This window comes from Ranitomeya variabilis, chromosome 7 (genome assembly GCF_051348905.1).
Source record: "Ranitomeya variabilis isolate aRanVar5 chromosome 7, aRanVar5.hap1, whole genome shotgun sequence".
Classification (NCBI taxonomy): Eukaryota; Metazoa; Chordata; class Amphibia; order Anura; family Dendrobatidae; genus Ranitomeya; species Ranitomeya variabilis.
In genome coordinates this window covers 150857239-150875371 of record NC_135238.1, presented here as the reverse complement: position 1 = coordinate 150875371, position 18133 = coordinate 150857239, and the positions used below count along the sequence as shown (strand labels likewise).

The window sequence follows — 18133 nt, the reverse complement described above, 5'->3', positions numbered from 1 at the left end:
TTTGCACCTTGTCAATAATGCCCAGGTAAATTCAATATTGTTAATTAAACATTAGAGATTCCACATTTTAATACCAATATATGAAGGATTATAAACAGGAAAATCTCACCTTTTATGCTGCTGGCTGCTAATTGTGAATTCTAAAGTGAAAAAAAGAACGGGAATGAAACATGTTTGATAATGAGATAAAATAAAAAGATATATCAAAGGAATGTGTGCTGCATTCATTATGAATAAGGATGAGTGGACCAGTGGAAGTACGGGTTCTGGCTCCTTACCCAAACTTTTTAGAAAGTTCAGTTTGGGTACCAGAACAGTATCCGAACTTCCCCCAGAACCCAAACCACATTGAAAATAATGGATACCTGAACTGCTAAGAAAAGAAAAAAAATCAAATTCTCTCTCTCTCTGGAGAGAGCAAGTAAAGGACAGTTTGTTTGTTTTTTTAAACAAATTGCAGCCAAGAAACAGTGGGTTTTATGAAACCAGGGTCATAGCAGGCAAGGTCTAAACATGCTGGTAACTTGCACTGTCCAATATCACTTAGTAGCTTACTGACTACTCTCTTAATAAAACATACCAATCTTCATAAATTCTTATTTTCAGATTGCTTTTACTAGCACTAACACTTTTGTAGTATGTTACTTATTAACATTTTCAGCCATTCTTGAGATATTAACATTTTTCTTTTCTTTTGTTTTTCAGCTTGCTGTTTGGTAGAACGGCACATTTTTTGCTATTTCAGCTTCTAAGCACTATTTGGAAATCCTACAAGCAAAAACTGTTCTTTTATTTGCAAAAATCAATGCGCTGAAACTTTTTCAACGCAGATGATCATCAGAAGTTTTTTTACCATGCGAATAGTAATCAAAATGTTAGCTAAATTAAAGGAAACTGAAAAGATTTTATAATAAAAATAAGAAATGATTCAATTTCTTCCAAAAGCACTGGAAAGACTTATAAACAAAGGAAGATTCCCAAACGAATAAACAGAAAATATTATTATTAATTAGGAATATAGAGCAAATATGTAGGCAATCAAAAACTGTTGGTAAAGCAGGGTAAAAAAATGAAGAAAAATAAAAAATATCGTGGCTTTGACTAACCACCAAGAAATGTTTCTTGAGCAATGCTGGAAGACTTACCGCAGGTCTGTTTTTTCTAAGAAAAGAGGCAGATACTGGAAGGGCATTGACGTAAGGACCACCAACGCAGACACCATTATCTAGAACATAGCAATGAATCAATAAATAAAACTGCAATTAATAAAGATTTTAACTTCATTTACATCATCACTAGCACGTCAAAGATTTAAAGGGAATTTGTTAATAGGATCAACCCTCCTAATCAGTCTATATGGGCATGCAGGTCACATGAGCTGAATAAAATGATACTTTGATATCTGCAATCTGATGTCTTATCCCAGAGAAATCTACATTTTCTCCTACGCCTCATTGGGGGACACAGACCGTGGGTGTTATGCTGCTTGCCACTAGGAGGACACTAAGTGATACAAAGAAAGTTAGCTCCTCCCCTGCAGTATACACCCTCCTGCTGGCTCCCAGCTAACCAGTTCTTGCTTAGTGTCTGTAGGAGGCACTTGGGTCTGTTTTCAGACCCCAACATTTTTTATTTTTATTTTCTGTAAATTTTTATTTTTTAATTAACGGAGTGAAGGGGGCGACGGATTCCTTTCTAGGGTCCGCTCTCCCCCGAACCATCAACAGGCAAGCACGGCGAGTATACCTCCCCGTACCTTTCCTGCGACGACTGGGGCACGCCTAATCTACGCTAGGGCGACGGTTCCTATACGGTCCCGATCTCCCCCCTGTAAGATGGCGAGCACATAGAGTATACCTCTTATGTGCATCTCCCGGGCTCCTCCGCAATTAAGCCCTCACCTGTTGGCGTCATGTAGTCCCCACAGTAGCCGTAAGTCCCCTGCGGCAGGCACAGCCATAAGTCCCCTGCGGCAGGCACATATGAAGATGGACAGAGACTCTCCATCCCCCGGCCAAGGGAGGATCGATTGAGCTTATTCCCTCGCAATAGAGGCTGCATCTCTGCTCGGTGGTGGTGAGTAGTTTCCTTCCTCACGCTGCCTGCGTGGAAGGTGCGGTCCTGGTCCCTGGGGAGAGGTGCCGCTGGCCGGTACGCCAGCGGCAATCATTCGGCGCTACGTCGCGGCCCGCCGACGCACTCCACCGGCAGGCTCCATAAATTTAGTCCCCGGCTTTTTCAGCCGGACTAGGCCGCAGTTGAAATCCCCGCCAACCGCCGGAGCCCCGCCCAGCTCACTTCAGGGGCGACGGTGCCTTCGCGGTCCCGATGCCGGACAACTGGCCCTGTCCACCCGAGGGCTGAACTCCGTGGATGTACAGAGGCCCCTCTCTATGGCGTCCGAGCAGCCCCCACTGTCCCACCACTGTGAAAGCGGATGGCACAAGGAGGCGGACGGTTCCTCTCCACCTCCCTAACAAAAGGGGATGATGGATTGAGGTTTATCCCTCTATCCCTGCACCGTCCACGCTGCAATACCCGACATCCGCGGCGGCTCCATGCCGGGACGCGCACCGTTGGTGAGTGGATCCTGCCAGCGATGGGCTTCTGCAGCGGGATATTCACAGGCAGTCTCAGGCTTCCCTGTGGCCCACCTCCCTGAGGTAACGCTCCAGCCGGCTACAAAATTTAGCCCCCCGGCTTCGGCCGATGTGTAGGCCGCACCCCGGAAGCGCACTGTGGCGCCCTAAGGCAGCTCTGCCTTTTTTCCTGGCGCTTTTCGCCTGGCACGGAAGTGCTCAATTTTCTCGAGCAACCTCACTTCTATGCTGGCGCCGGCTGCAGAAATTTAGGCCCCGGCTTGGGCCTATTCATGGAAGTCTCGAGGCTCCGCCCACGTCGTGCCTGTGGCTCCGCCCCCTGAATTGGCGCTTCTCGCTCGCTGCGAGATTTGACCTAAACCCGCATGACCAGTATTCCTGGTCTTAAAGGCACGTGACCAGTATTCCCTGGTCTTAAAGGCACATGACCAGTATTCCTGGTCTTAAAGGCACGTGACCAGTATTCCCTGGTCTTAAAGGCGCGTGACTAGTATTCCCTGGTCTTAAAGTCACATGACCAGTATTCCTGGTCTTAAAAGCACATGACCAGTACTCCCTGGTCTTAAAGGCACATGACCAGTACTCCCTGGTCTTAAAGGCACATGACCAGTATTCCCTGGTCTTAAAGGCACATGACCAGAATTCCCGGTCTTAAAGGCACACGACCAGTATTCCCTGGTCTAAAAGGCACATGACCAGTATTCCCTGGTCTTAAAGGCAATGACCAATCCGAAGCTGGTCATAAATGAGGAGCCCTCTGCCGCTGATCCCAGTTTATCCCAGTGTAACTAGTTCCCTCAGTGGACTTCGTCACTGCCGCAACCCATGGTGTTTCTGACCAAGAAATTGAATCCCTCCGTGGCTCGGAGTGCTCGCAGGACCGATATACATGGTCCCTCTCCTACATGGGATCCGTCGGCTAGCAGGGGCCGCGAGTATTCCAGAAACGTACAGGCATCTACAAAACGGAAGTTCTCATTTCATGATCTCTCTCCAAGGATTTGCTGACAACAAGACTCTGAACACGGATCGGATATTGCCATGGACCTGGACTTGCCAGAGTTTCAGTAAAGGATGACTCGCCTATTTATATCATCATCCAATCTCTGTACATTGACGAGGACTCCGGTCCTGCTCTAGACTACAGTGTCCCTCATACGGTGACTAAACTCCCTCGTAGAGCATTTGTCATCCAGTCCGGATATGCGATTCACTGGACAGAAGCCTCTACGTGGGGCTCCATGCCTGGTCTGATTTTTAAGGGCGACAGGCCCTTCAAAGGGGCCGATCTCCCCACACCATCAACAGACGGGCACACGGAGTGTCGCCTCCAGGTATCCTCTTCTGCATCCAGGCCTAACGCCAGACAACCTGTCCGGTCCACCCGGAGACCTGAACTCTGTGGATGTACAGAGGCACCCTTTTCGGGCGTCTGAGCACCCCGCTCTGCATCACCACTATTTAACAGAAGATGCAAGAAGGTGGATGTTCCCTCTCCACTTCCCTGTTAAGAGGATGGTGGATCGAGGGTTCCTAATTTTTAACTCTGCAATGACCTGCTGGAAGCAGCCGCGCATTCTGCCACTTGGCAGATTAACCGTGTACAATCTCCTGTGGTTTACCTACCAGTATCCCTGCCCGATGTGTCATCAATTAAAAATGCCACGATCTGTCAAATAGCAAATCTGGTTTGTTCCGTTTTGCAGCTACGGGTCCAGCCCTCTACCCTCCCTAGCCGCCACATGGATTGCTAGAGCAACGGTCTCTTGCCTGGAGACCTTAACTACTTTGATTCACACCAGTAACCCTTTCCTGAAGACAGTACAGCTGGTCAATCAAATCTTTTGAGCGGGAGACTAACGAAGGATCGTACGTTCCTACAGCCCCGACCAACAGTGAAAGGGTTGTCCGGGACAGTCTAGATCTAAGGGATCTTGGTTCCTAAAAGGGGAACGAGAAGTAGGACCGATCCCGGACCTCAAACTTCTAACAACCTTTCACAAGGTTCTTCTTCTTCGAATGGAGTTCCTCCGCTCAGCCATTACTTCAACAGAAAAAGGTGCAGTTTCTGGCATCCATCGACATTCGGGATGCTTACCCTCTTCACAAATTCCGTCGCTTTTCCATTCGTGAACAGCATTTAAGTCACGACCTTGTCCTTCGGCCTTGCTACCGCACCCAGAGTGTTCGCAAGGGTCATGGCGGCTGTCATGTTCCTCTTGCACCTAGAGGCGTGGTCGTCCTCCCTGTTTGGCCGACTGTTTACCTGCCCTTGCAGGACTACGCTAAGTCGTCTATATCACTTGCGATACCCTCTCACCTGAGCTGGTGGCTAGACTTAGACAACTTCTCATTTCCATCCCAGCAGATATCCTTTTTGAGGATGATCCGGTACTCTTCCAGAAGGGTGGTATATCTCCCTCCAGACAAGGTCATGGTCCTTCAACAGGGAGCTCGCGCACTTGCTCACTCATCCCCTCATTTCATTCGATTTGCTCGGAGGGTTCTGAGGAAAAAATGGAGACGACAATGGAAGCAGTTTCCTTCGCTCCGTTAGTTTCCAGCGAGTCAAGCAGACTTTCAGACGATAGTCTCTGAGCTCCTTCTTCATCCAGGACTTTTCTCCCGGTTCATTGGTTACTAGTAGCTTCCAATGCCAGTCCTCTTTTCCCGATCATTGCTCTGGAGATCCGAAAGGTAGTCCTACAGTAGGTCCACTGCCTTATGGCGGGTCAACCCATCTGAATTCAATTGGACAATGCCATGGCTGTGCCATACGTCAATCATCTAGCAGGTACCCACGTTCAGGCACCATGGCCGAGGTACCTCACATTCTCACATGGGCCGAGATCTATCACTCGGTGATCTCGGCAGTACATATCCCAGGAGTATAACTCTGGGCTGCGAACATATTCAGCCGTCAGGGTTTCGCCTGAAGTGAGTGGGAACTTCACCCGGAAGTCTTCCATCAGACCTGCCTTCACTGGCGCTCTCCAGTTGTAGTTCGGATGGCGTCCTGACTGATCGCCTGTGTACTTGAGTTTGTCGTTCGGCCTCGAGATCCAAGAGCCATCGCACTGCATGCTCTGGTTCTTCCGCGGTACCAGTTTCCACAACTCCCCGTTCACTACTTCCGAAAGCTTTTCAGAAGCAGAAAGGGCCCCAGTGATCCTCGAAAATCCGCACTGGCCACGTCAGTTTGTTTGCTTGCGGAGCTGGTAGCTTTTCTGCCTTTCTGCAACAAAACTGCAAGTAGGGACCACCTCGCAGGAAGTTTTCACTTGTAGTTCTTCCCTATCGCATACCGTTAGATCATTGGGATCTATTCTATTAGGGAAGGTCGCCCCTTTTTTCTCGGCGATATCCTCATCCTGACGAGTCTTCGGTGCTAACGGGTCCTTTCAGACTTTTTGTTCCCTTATTTCCTTCAAGGCAAGGTCGTCCTCAGGCCTTCCCCGTCCCTTGTTACCAAGGTGGTATTGTATTACCACTGTTATGAGGGCATAGTTCTTCCCTCATCTCTTTCAGCACCAGTCCACAAAATGGAATGAGTTCCCCATATTCCGGACGAAGCGAGTGCTCTGAGTAGGTATGTCTCGAGGACGGCGTCCTTCCGAAGGTTGGACACTGTATCTTGGGCTTCCTGACGGTAAGGGGAAGGCTTCCTGACGTTTACAGGAAGGGTTTAGCCGTCTTCATCGGCCATTTAGCCTGGTGTATTCCTTTCACCATCCAGGAGTCCTTCCGTGTTAGGCTGACATCTATCTCCCTGTCTATCGTGGGTTCTAGGCACCAGGCGTCGACAAGACACGCCTGCAAGCTTGCGGATTCGTCCAGTCCGCATGCATTCTTCAAGCATTATAATTCCCAGACTTCCACAGATGTGAGTCTGGGCAGGCGGACTCTGCAGGCCGCGGTGGCGCACTTGTAAGTAGCGGTTACACAGGGCCTGATCTGATGTTGTCCCCACCCAGGGACTGCTTTGGTACGTCCCACGGTCTGTGTCCCCCAATGAGGCGTAGGAGAAAGAGGGATTTTTGTGTACTCACCGTAAAATCCTTTTCTCCGAGCCAATCATTGGGGGACACAGCTCCCACCCTGGTATTGGCTTATGCTCGTTTTTATAATCTGATATGCTATACTCTCATATATAATATGACATGCTGTAAGCTAATATGTTGTTACTGATCTCCTACTGCTTTTTGCACCGAACTGGTTAGCTGGGAGCCAGCAGGAGGGTGTATACTGCAGGGGAGGAGCTAACTTTCTTTGTATCACTTAGTGTCCTCCTAGTGGCAAGCAGCATAACACCCACGGTCTGTGTCCCCCAATGATTGGCTCGGAGAAAAGGATTTTACGGTGAGTACACAAAAATCCCTCTTTCCTTAATATGTAAATGAGCCATTAAGATATATGGGCCGGACACTGATCTCATTGAGAATCTGCCTCCAGAGCTTATTGTAAATGAACTGGGGTGTTCCAAGTGTGAGCAGACTGTCAGTCATTATACATGTCTCACACTGGTAACGTTTCCTTTCATTTATAATAATCTCTGGAAGAAGATTCTCATGCAGATCAGTGTCCAGTCCATAGACCTTAACAGCTCATTTACATATTAAGAAAAATGTGGATTTTTGTGGAATAAGACCTCGGATTGCAGATATCAGGGAATAATTTCTGTGACCTACATGTCCGTATACACTGCTTAGGAGAGTTGATCCTAGTGACAGATTCCCTTTAATACATATTTGAAAATCTCCACTGATGTCCTCCACCCTTCAAACCTACATCCAAAAGTTACATAAAATTGAAATCACCTACACATACTGAACATGTCAGAGAGACAATTCCTCCACATTCCTTCCATCCCTGCCTACAGGCCCTCGCATTACAAATTTAGAAAATACAGTCAAACTGATTCATGTTACTATAGCTCCATGGGCAACACACTAGAACACACTCCTGGTCATTTTTCTTTCCATGGATATGCCTTCTCCTTGCCCTACTAAAGTTGCTATATTACAACATTGAGCCTACAGTTACAGAACAAGTAAAAAAAATTAAAACATGTTCAATCACGACCATCCGTTACCTTTCTGTTGGAATTTACGAATTCTATTTTTCAAGTCAACTCTGTGAATGGTCTGGAACATACTTTCTAACCTATCCAAGTAACTTGGCATTACTAGTTGATTCTTCTCAAGCTCCACAATGAGAGACAAGAACGTCTGTGGAAAAATGGAAATAATTTACATACATTGCGATAAGCTCAAAACTCACTAGATCCAGCTGTAAAATGAAGAGCAAGGAGGCACGATGTATCACACGTACAGTGCATTATATACACACATAAAATTGAAATTATAAGTTTACAAATATTTAGTTTATTTAGTTACTTCATTTTTTCGCCTGCATAGCAAGAACTGCAGAACAAGGTGACATTCTGCAGGACAACATTCAATGTACCATATAACATACTGAGAAATTAGAAAAAATTCCAACTGGTGTAAAAATAAAACAAAAAGTTTCTTTAGGTTCACTTTGTTTTTATTTAAAGTTCCCAACATCCATTATATTTTTTTCAAACTTCACTCTTATTATGTTTCATTGAATCTGATAAATGAAACACACTATGTAAAGTGATTAAAAGATAATTCCCTCAATAAATAATAGTAGACATTGTTGAATATCAGATTGATGATAACCCACACTCCAATCATTATCGAGAAACAGGTGTCATTGAGAAGTCATGAATTATTATTTTCTTTAAATAATTATATTCTTTACATCAATTATATATATAAATATTTATTTGGTTTCATTAGTATCATTTTGGGATTCATACAAGTTTCTGGATGCTTTTTATTTTTGTGGTCACTTTTTACTTTATTTTTTAGAAGGTAAGTTGACAAACAAATATCAATTCTACCATTTTAATTTTTTTACATTTTGGTGTCTAAGGTTCCTACTTCCAGATTTGTGGCAGAATGGGGTAAGAAAAAAATGAAGTAAAGGTAGTAGAAGTTTATGGAAGGCCATTTGAAACGTCTGTCTCAATTTAGGCAATTTTAAGGCATTATTGCAAAATAATAACTGGTTGTATGTAAACTTAACCACTGGGAATATTATGAAAGAAATACAAGTGAAATAATGATCATTATCTCTAGTGTGATTCTGACTTTTCACATTCTTGAACTAGAGTAATGATCGTAAGTAATCTGAGAGTAAATGTGTACCAGTGTCAGGAAAGGTGAAAAATGAGTGTTGCTATGGTGTATGTAAATTTATGACTTTATCTGTATATTCAGTGGTTATAAGTCTACACACCCCTGTTAAAATGCCTGGTCTTTGCCATGTAAACTAACCATACCAAGAAGAATTATTTCAGAATTTTTTCCACCTTTAAAATCACCCATAAACTTTACAATTCAGTTGAAACCGACATAACAAAAACCTGTCATTTTAACAGGGGTGCGTATAATTTTTTTATTCACTGTATACGCTCTTAAAGTCAGAAGGGAAAATGCATACCTTGTTTTTTAGTTTTCCTCCATTTCTTAAATAATTTTTTTGCAAAAATATTAGGGCGTCCAACTCATGTTCTTCAACCTCCTCGTTGAGTTCAATCATTAAATACCTATAAAAACAGAATGATTTGGTTAGATAGACATTAAAAATACCATACTTTGATTCTGATTTCACAAAATAATGCAATAAAAAGCATTCAAAACATTGCATCCACCCTCACACAGCTCCAGTGATGGGAAAATGAAAACATTAGAGGTCTTAAAGTATGGTGACACAAGGGAAAGTTTTAATTTTTGTTACCAACTTCCGATTTTTCTTTCATTGCTTAAAAAAAAAAGAAACTAAACAAGTTTGGTACCACTAAAATTGTATTGACTTGGAGAATCTTACTGCTGGTCATTTTTACATAATCAATGCTGTAAAAAACAGAACCTAAAATAACTATAGCAGAACTGCATTTTTTGTGTTTGCCATTTTACTGCACTTGTTATCTTTTCCCTCATTTGGCACTACATTGAAGATTAACATGAATAGTGTCATTGAAAACTACAACTCATCCTGCAAAAAAAAAGAGTCTTTATATGGCTATATCAATAAAAAAATGGCTTAGGCTCTTGGAAGAAGGGGAGGAAAAAAATCAAATGCAAAAACATGGAATATTGTCCAGTAGGGAAGGATTCAATTATAATGCAGGGGTCACAGAGATTTTTTGTAATATACTTAATTTTCCGATTTTGCTTCCTTTTCTCCTAAACAATATGCTGCAGAGTTGTTTCAAAGCCCAATTTGTAGTCCTTTAGAAGCTCCTTTCAGCTGCTGCTCTGCAAGATCTGTACATTACATTTAAACAAAACATGGGTGGGGGACAGAGAGACTCAGCCAGGCAAAGTGAAGTATACACTTGAGCGAAACGTCTAAAAGGAGCATGAACCACTGAAACCATGAAGTGAGGATAAAAATTTGTGGTTTGAAGAGAGGTTATATTTAGCAATGTGTTTCGGAGTTGATTTAACTCCTTCATCAGGTACCATCATCAGTACCTAATGAACGAGTTAGATCAGCTCCGAAACATGTTGTTAATAAAGTCCCTCTTCAAACCTGTTTCTGGACACCTCATATCCACTGGCAGCGCCCACACTATTCCGCAAGCTTTTATGCTCACTTCGTGGTCTCCCTTCAGTTTAGGCCCTTACTAGTTACTCAATAGCAGATATGAATATTAAAACAATTATAGTCATTGCAAAATATTTACCTGTAATCTGAAATAATCCTGGATTGTCTGATCAGCAGCATATTCACTTCGACTTTGGTCATGTTGTAATATTTTTTTATAAGGTCGAACCTTTTCAGCAAATACAACAGTTCCAATATTACTGGATGTGAATTTCTATCATTTAGTTCACTTAGCAGTTCCCGTATATTAGTGTTAGATGTGAGGTCTTGACAAGCAAACTTGATCACTTCTTCTTCCTCAGATTCTAATTCTTCTACAATCTGTATAAGTGTCCTACTTGTTACACTGTATCTGCTCATTACAATATTCCTTTCTGCTGTTGCAGCACAGTTTAATAAACAATTTGTTTGACAAAATACTTCATTTCTGGTCACCTACAGAAGAAGAAAACAATATTAACCCTTATCAAATACACACTGCCTTTAATAACATCAAAATAAAAAAACAAGCCTTAAAAAAAAATAACACATGGTTTTGGAAATGTAAAATGAAACTGGAAAAAAAAATCAAAATCACTGTATCCTTAAAGTGGCTGTCCTACAAAAAAATACATTTTAATCAATAGATCTTGGAATAATAATCCATTCCACAATTGAATGCATTTCTAAAAAATGTTCCTGTACCGAGATAATCTAATTAATGGAGCAGGAATCTGATCTGATCATACCACAGATCCTGGGCAGGGGAGGAAGCAAAATAGAGTATACAGGCAGGACAGCAAGGGATCACAGCCAGGAGCTGCGGTGTGATCAGACCATGTCCCCGCACAGTCAGACACAGCCAGTACACTGTAAATGGCAGGCGCACATTTATAAGATTATCTCAGCACAGGAACATTTTTTTAACACATCCAATTGTGCAACTTATTATTCTTCCAAGATCTAATGGATTAAAATGTACTGTGTGACAACGTCATTAAAGGGAATCCGTCAGCAGGTTATTGTTATGTAATTAGAGGACAGTATGAGGTAGGGCAGAGACACACATTTTCAGGGATGTGTTTTATGACTAGGAGATTATAACTGCCTGAACTACAGTGCACATGAGCCCTGGTCTGAACACGCCCCCTGCTCTGATAAGCAGCTCACTGTCAATACACAATATACACAGAAAGCAGTGGTGGGGGCGGGATTAGCTTTCTGAGCTCTGCTACATGCTGCATCTAAAAACTCTGTGTGACAACTGCTTCACTCAGTAACCTAAGTGACACATCACTGGAATGAGGGACTCTTTTTCTACATTATGCTGCTTTCAAATGAGTTAGCAAAGACCTGGTGACAGATTCCTTTTAAGCCATAAATATCTGCTTACTGAAGGCATTAAACAGTATAAGCAATAGCAAATGTATGGGTCAATTTATCTACCAGATTCTATACTCAGTAGCTCATACTAAAAAAAGCCTAGACATTCCTGTAAACTGTTCGCACCAGCAGTTACACCAGTCTCTTACTAACATCTGGGTCAACATTACTAGCAGATTTCGTCTATCCCAGAATATGTTAAAAACAAAAACAACAAGGCTGATTAATCTTTTCTGACTGTGACTGAGGTAAAAAAATGATCCATGTATACAGTTTAAAGTTTAATACTTACGGTGTTACAGGATGCGTTTATGAAGCTGTTGAGTTTGTGAAGTCTTTTGTTCAAAGTAAAAGTGAAAGGAACTACTTAATAAGATGATGATCAAATTTTGAAAATTACGGTACATTTCATTTCAGAATTTCCACTCATGTTGGAAAGTTAGAATTCTAATAATAACCATAAAAGTTATATTCATGTTTGTATACAGTAAATATTTTGCATTAATATCTGCAAGCAAGCCAAAACTCAGGATGGAAACCACAGAAATCTACAATTGAAAAATCCATATCCACTCCAGGTTACAAATGCTGGTATTAGAGTGAACGTACACACCGAAAAATGTTAGAGACTGAATTTATACATAGTATCAGGACAAACAGTCAAAATTGAAGTGCTATGAACTCCTTACTATCTGACTGCTAATTATTGGCATATATATTCGTATGAAATATCAAATTATTGCAAGCCACTTTGGGAATGGTTTGGTAGTTAACTAATTAGTGTGCTTTCTTCTTTTATTATTCCTTGACCTATCTTTAGTAGATTTAGCGCGGTGACCTCTTATCAATTTTGCTATTTATTTTTATGACAGTCTGAGCGCAGCAGCTGTCTAGTCACCAGCAGCTTTAATCTATACTTATCTAAAACCTTTTTTTTTGGGGGGGGAGCGCCGGTGTATTTAATATCTTTAAAATGTTAAAGGGGTTGACCAGAACTTTATATATACTAAAATTGGTTAAGTATATTTACAAAAAAAAACAAAACACTCCCGAACAGACCACCATCAATTTGCAACAGTTATATCCCCCACTTGTTTACTAGTTTCCTCTTTCAACTGGGAACATGACATGACTATTGCAGCCAATAATCAGCTAAAGGGCTCATACTAGTGATGAGCGAATATACTCGTTACTCGAGATTTCCCGAGCATGCTCAGGTGTCCTCCGAGTATTTTTTAGTGCTCGGAGATTTAGTTTTTATCGCCTCAGCTGAATGATTTACATCTGTTAGTCAGCATAAGTACATGTGGGGGTTGCCTGGTTGCTAGGGAATCCCCACATGTACTTATGCTGGCTAACAGATGTAAATCATTCAGCTGCGGCAAGAAAAACTAAATCTCCGAGCACTAAAAAATACTTGGAGGACACCCGAGCATGCTCGGGAAATCTCGAGTAACGAGTATATTCGCTCATGACTAGCTCATACCCATCACCGTGATAAAAAAAAAAAAAAAAAGGTCCGATTTCGGTCCAAAAAAGCGGTACGCGTGTCATGCAAGTACAATCCGATTTTTAACACCTATCATCCAATTTACATGCGATCCAATTGCAATGCGATTTTAACATGAGCTTTTACTTAGAGCAATTCTCTATGGTATTTACATATAGCTTTCCAAGTAAATATTCTTCAAGAGATGTTTTATATATATCCAAAGATCCCGACATTTTTTTAACCAGCAAAGAGAAAGGGGACAGCTAGAGGCAAATGTTTAGAGCCTGGGATGGGGGGTAATATCCATTGAGCTTCCCAGGCTATTAATATCAGCTCACAGCTGTATACTTAGCCTTTAATGATTATTAAAATGGGGATCCCCCCCAAAACATGACATAAGGTCCTCCTATAATTAATAACCAGCAAAGGCTAGGCAGACAGCTGTGGGCTGATATTAATAGGCTAAGAAGGGGGCATGGATATTGCCCCCCCACCCCATACTAAAAACATCAGCTCTTAGCTGCTCCAAAAAATGGCGCATCCATAAGGTGCACCAATTCAGGCACTTAGGATCACTTTTCCCACTTGCCCTGGTGCGGTGGCAAGTGGCGTGATAGTATTGTGGTGATGTCACCTTTGTATTGTCAGATGACATCAAGCCCAGGGGTTAGTAATGGTGAGGCATCTAGAAGATGCCCCCATTACTAACCCCATAGTGATATTATAAAAATGACACACACCCTGAATAAAGTCCTTTGACATAATGATACAGACTCCTTTAATTAACATGTTTATCAAAAACACGTATACTCATCGCAACGTCCAATCCACTGAAGCCAGTGTCTCCTGTAGCAGAATTAAAATAATAAACAACCATATTCCTCACCTGTCTGCCAAGAAGATAATAATCCATTAATCCCACGACGTGTCTAGCTCTGCTGCATATAGATGGCAGGCTGCATTGTTTCATAACGTGACTATACAGCCTGCCATCCAGCAGACACTGAGCTGCGTATGCTTGCTCAGCTCAGTGCCTCGCAGTGATCTCTTTTCACCTCACTGATGTCAGAAAGGTCCTGGGAGTTTACAGGCAATGAACTCCATACACCTTACTGACATCAGCGCTCGCGCATTAGAACTCTTGCCACAGCCCTCACACTGACGTCAGTGAGTAGAACCAAGTTCATTGGCTGTGAACCCCCAGAACCTTTCTGACGGCACAGCGAGCGTGAGAACTTTCTCACGCTCGCGGTGACGTCACTGAAGTGAAAGGAGTTCATTAGATATGAACTCTGCTCAACTTTACCATGTCTGCAATTTTCAAGTCATATCAAAGATTTTCAGTGGGATTTAGGTTTAGACTGTGACATTCACACACATGGATATGCTTTGATCTAAACCATTCCATTTAAATATGTTTTAAGATATCAAGCTATTGATAACTTATATTTAGGCTAGGGCCACTCTCCAGTATATATAACATAATTGGTCTAGCATTAATTCTGAAGAGTGGAACGACTTTTTTCTCAATTGTCATCCATGTGCAATCCATATTTTACAGCAGCTATTAATCCTTTACAAGACCATTTACAGTTGCCAATGTTACAGAATTGCAATGTATCCATAAAACTTGGATGCTATACTACGTCTCTGTGAGGCATCCATTTTTTTTTCTCACATCCACAGACTTGAATGGGTGAGTCTTATCCAATTTTCAGAGGAAAATCGTGCATGCTGTGATTTTTCACATGCAGATTCAGTAAGAGAAAAAAATCATTCATCTGCACTGCCTCATTAAATAACATTTGTCCGAGTGCAATCTGGTTTTTTTAACAGATATCACTCGGACCGAAAATACGATCGTATGCACTGCACGCTGTGAGAACTGTCCGGTCTCAGCGCCTGGAACGGCAGTTACGTGACCACAAGTATGTGATATCCATAATCCCGGTCAGAATCAGACTCAAATGTTTTCCAGACTCATACAACAGATTTGCATTTAGCGCATCGCAAACAGTCTAGTCAGAATGTGGCCAGGAGTAGGCATATTGCATACTTTCGGTCATGTGAACCCCATTCCCAAAGCTGACCCCGAAGAATCCACATAGCGCACAGTAAGGATTCACAAGTCTGCAGTCACAGAGAGTGACTGCAGACTTGTCGTTTTAGACCGGACAACCCCTTTAACTTCACTTCAAGTTGTGCGGGATTTTCTCAGGCTTGTTTGCCCCTCTATTCCCTCCCTGTTGTCTCTCTATTCTTCAGGGTTTGTGGCTTGGTACTGACTTAACCCTATTAGTGATGAGCGAATATACTCGTTACTCAAGATTTCCCGGGTGTCCTCCGAGTTTTTTTTAGTGCTCAGAGATTTAGTTTTCATCACCGCAGCTGAATGATCTACATCTGTTAGCCAGCATAAGTACATGTGGGGATTCCCTAGCAACCAGGCAACCCCCACATGTACTTATGCTGGCTAACAGATGTAAATCATTCAGTTGCGGCGCTAAAAACTAAAGCTCCAAGCACTAAAAAATACTCGAAGGACCCCAAGCATGCTCGAGAAATCTTGAGTAACGAGTATATTCGCTCATCACTAAACCCTATGTGACCAGTCAGAGAACTCCAAGATTTTTTTATAATGAGATTCCTGGACTGGAGCCCTAAAACTATTTTACTACCGTACAGGTAAAACAAGAAGTACAGTCATTTTTTTTTTACATCTTTTCACCATTTTCTGCTGCAATTTTTATAATCACCCCAAACTGAAAAAAAATATTTAAAAATAGGCCCATGTTTTTCTTATTTTCCTAATTATTTCTATAGCTAAAGCATTAAACTACGGAATATCTTCCATTGTCAGCAAACACTGATTTTTTAACATGGACCTTTTCCCTATGAATTACAGCCGTGTAATCTATAGCTAGTCTATACTAAAAATAAATACTGACCACATGTACATAATCTATATTATATGATCAAGCAGTCATTAAAGGATTACTTCTGCCTGACATGGGTGTGTTTTGGTTTTGGGTACGATGTTAGACCCATGGTATGCTAAGGGCTAGGTTATCTTTGCCACATAGCATTAATGAGCAATAAGAAATACATTTTGTTCTTTTGTTCTATGATGTAACCTTGTTATGTTGTATAATCTTCAATAAAAGAAGATTTAAAAAAAGGATTATATCTGGACAATAATCTTTCCATTTGTATGGAGACCGATGGGGTCTGCACGGCAGGCTCTGACGAGTCCCAACGACCTCCAATACAAGCATTTTGAAGCATGTACAATAAAAGTTTAGAAAGACCAAATTTTCAGTGGCCAGAAGCAAAAATGTTAGTAATGTGAACATACTCTTGGAGTTCTTGTTACTGGCTATAAAAAAAATTAGATAAATTACTATATTAAATGTGTATATACATTACAATAGTTGTATCATATATAGATATGAGAGAGAAATGTTTAGATTATACACCAGGATATCGATGCGAACCATGAAACAAACCCTCCTCACCTGCAGTATTACATAAGCGATGGAGGCAGCAAACAAGACATTTCTTCAAAACTCTAAAACTGTTGTAAATTTTCCAGTAGGAGAATATGGGTCCTGTTGTATCGTGTTTCAAGCAACCATCCTTTATGAAGGTTGTCGGCAACACCACCCAGTTGAAAGTTCTTGAATCAAATCTGAATTCATCAATTCCTGCCGATGACCTTAAAAGCTTCACAATGGTTTATCTTAAACTTAGGCAAGTGAAAAGAAAGAGAAATGGATCATGCCTAGAACAGTCACCCACATTATCTTTATATTGGAAAGTCCGCTTGTAAAAATAATACGTGAAAAATGGTCAGGGTTACAGGCCACCCACTACCAGTATCCAGAAACATACGAATTGTGAATTGATCGTCACGGTCACTAGAAATTAAGGTACTTCTTCAGAGGACTTCCAAGGGATTTTCCAACAGTACACAGAGAGGTAGATCACGGTCACGGGTTTACCGCGACAGAGAGGAGCCAGAAGACCGCATATTGAGTATTTAGGTTCTCAACTATGCACGGTTAGCCACTCCCATCTCCTATATACTCTGGATACTGGCTAGCACTTATTGTCGGAGCTAGCTTATGCTGCATGGCTGGAGGTTGTTGTTGGTGGTTATTAGAGAAGGCGGTTGGTGGATTTATCTGTGACTGTTGCTAGGTTTTGAGTGTGTGATAATTCAATTTATTTTCCCACTTTGGTTTTACCCCCATCCTTCACTCCCTGGTGCATTCCTCTATTGTTTATGTGTGTATATTTGTATGTTTGGTATTTCCTTGTTAGTCTGGTAAATTACAGTACACTACTACTCCCCTCTTCCCTGAGTGGGGGAAGGGTGCAGTCTGAGGGCAGATTCAGGAGCTAAGGCAAGGTACGAGGCCCCAGCGTCTTCACAATCCGGGGAACATGGAGAGCTAGGGCGCCAATAGCATTAAAGACAAAGAAGAAGCCTCTGGTCCCGAGACACCTGATGACAGAGTCATGACAGTCACATTTTAGAATCTTTACCAGATATGATAAATGTTAGAACCAACTGATATACTTTCTATTAAGCTTGAATACAACTGTGTGCTCAGTCATGTATCCTCACTCATACACATTAATGCCCCGTGCATGGGCAGCACGGTGGCACACTGGTTAGCATTATTGCACTGGGATTCTGGGTGCAAATCCATCAAAGGACAACATCTGCAAGGCCTTTGTACATTGTTGCACAAACATGTTGCGACTATTGAGGGTTTTTTACTAGTTCTGCCACTTTTCAAAAGTGGGTGGAATTTAGTGAAGGGGTGTGGCCCGCCACGGCCCAAATTTATGGCAGAAAGTGGGGTAAATTGTATCAGTAATACATTCTTGCTCATGACTAAAGTGCAGCTCTGATTCTGGAGCAAAAGAAGTCTGAAAGAAGTGGAGACTTGCACTTAGTAATGAATGTGGT

General features: G+C 42.0%; 1 protein-coding gene across 3 annotated transcripts in view; it reads right to left on the bottom strand.

The window, feature by feature from the left end:
• The window catches only part of CFLAR (CASP8 and FADD like apoptosis regulator), a 66148-nt gene that overhangs the window by 35518 nt on the left and 12497 nt on the right, over positions 1-18133 (bottom strand). For 2 of the 3 annotated variants that reach the window (XM_077272043.1, XM_077272044.1), the window contains exons 2-6: positions 10381-10736; positions 9132-9237; positions 7693-7828; positions 1146-1225; positions 110-140 (exon numbers count right to left, since the gene is read on the bottom strand). In XM_077272043.1, coding sequence (XP_077128158.1) covers positions 110-140; positions 1146-1225; positions 7693-7828; positions 9132-9237; positions 10381-10736 — 709 coding nt within the window. Of the gene's footprint in view, positions 1-109; positions 141-1145; positions 1226-7692; positions 7829-9131; positions 9238-10380; positions 10737-11955; positions 11978-18133 lie in introns of those variants that run through there. The other variant, XM_077272045.1, reaches the window with a different exon arrangement.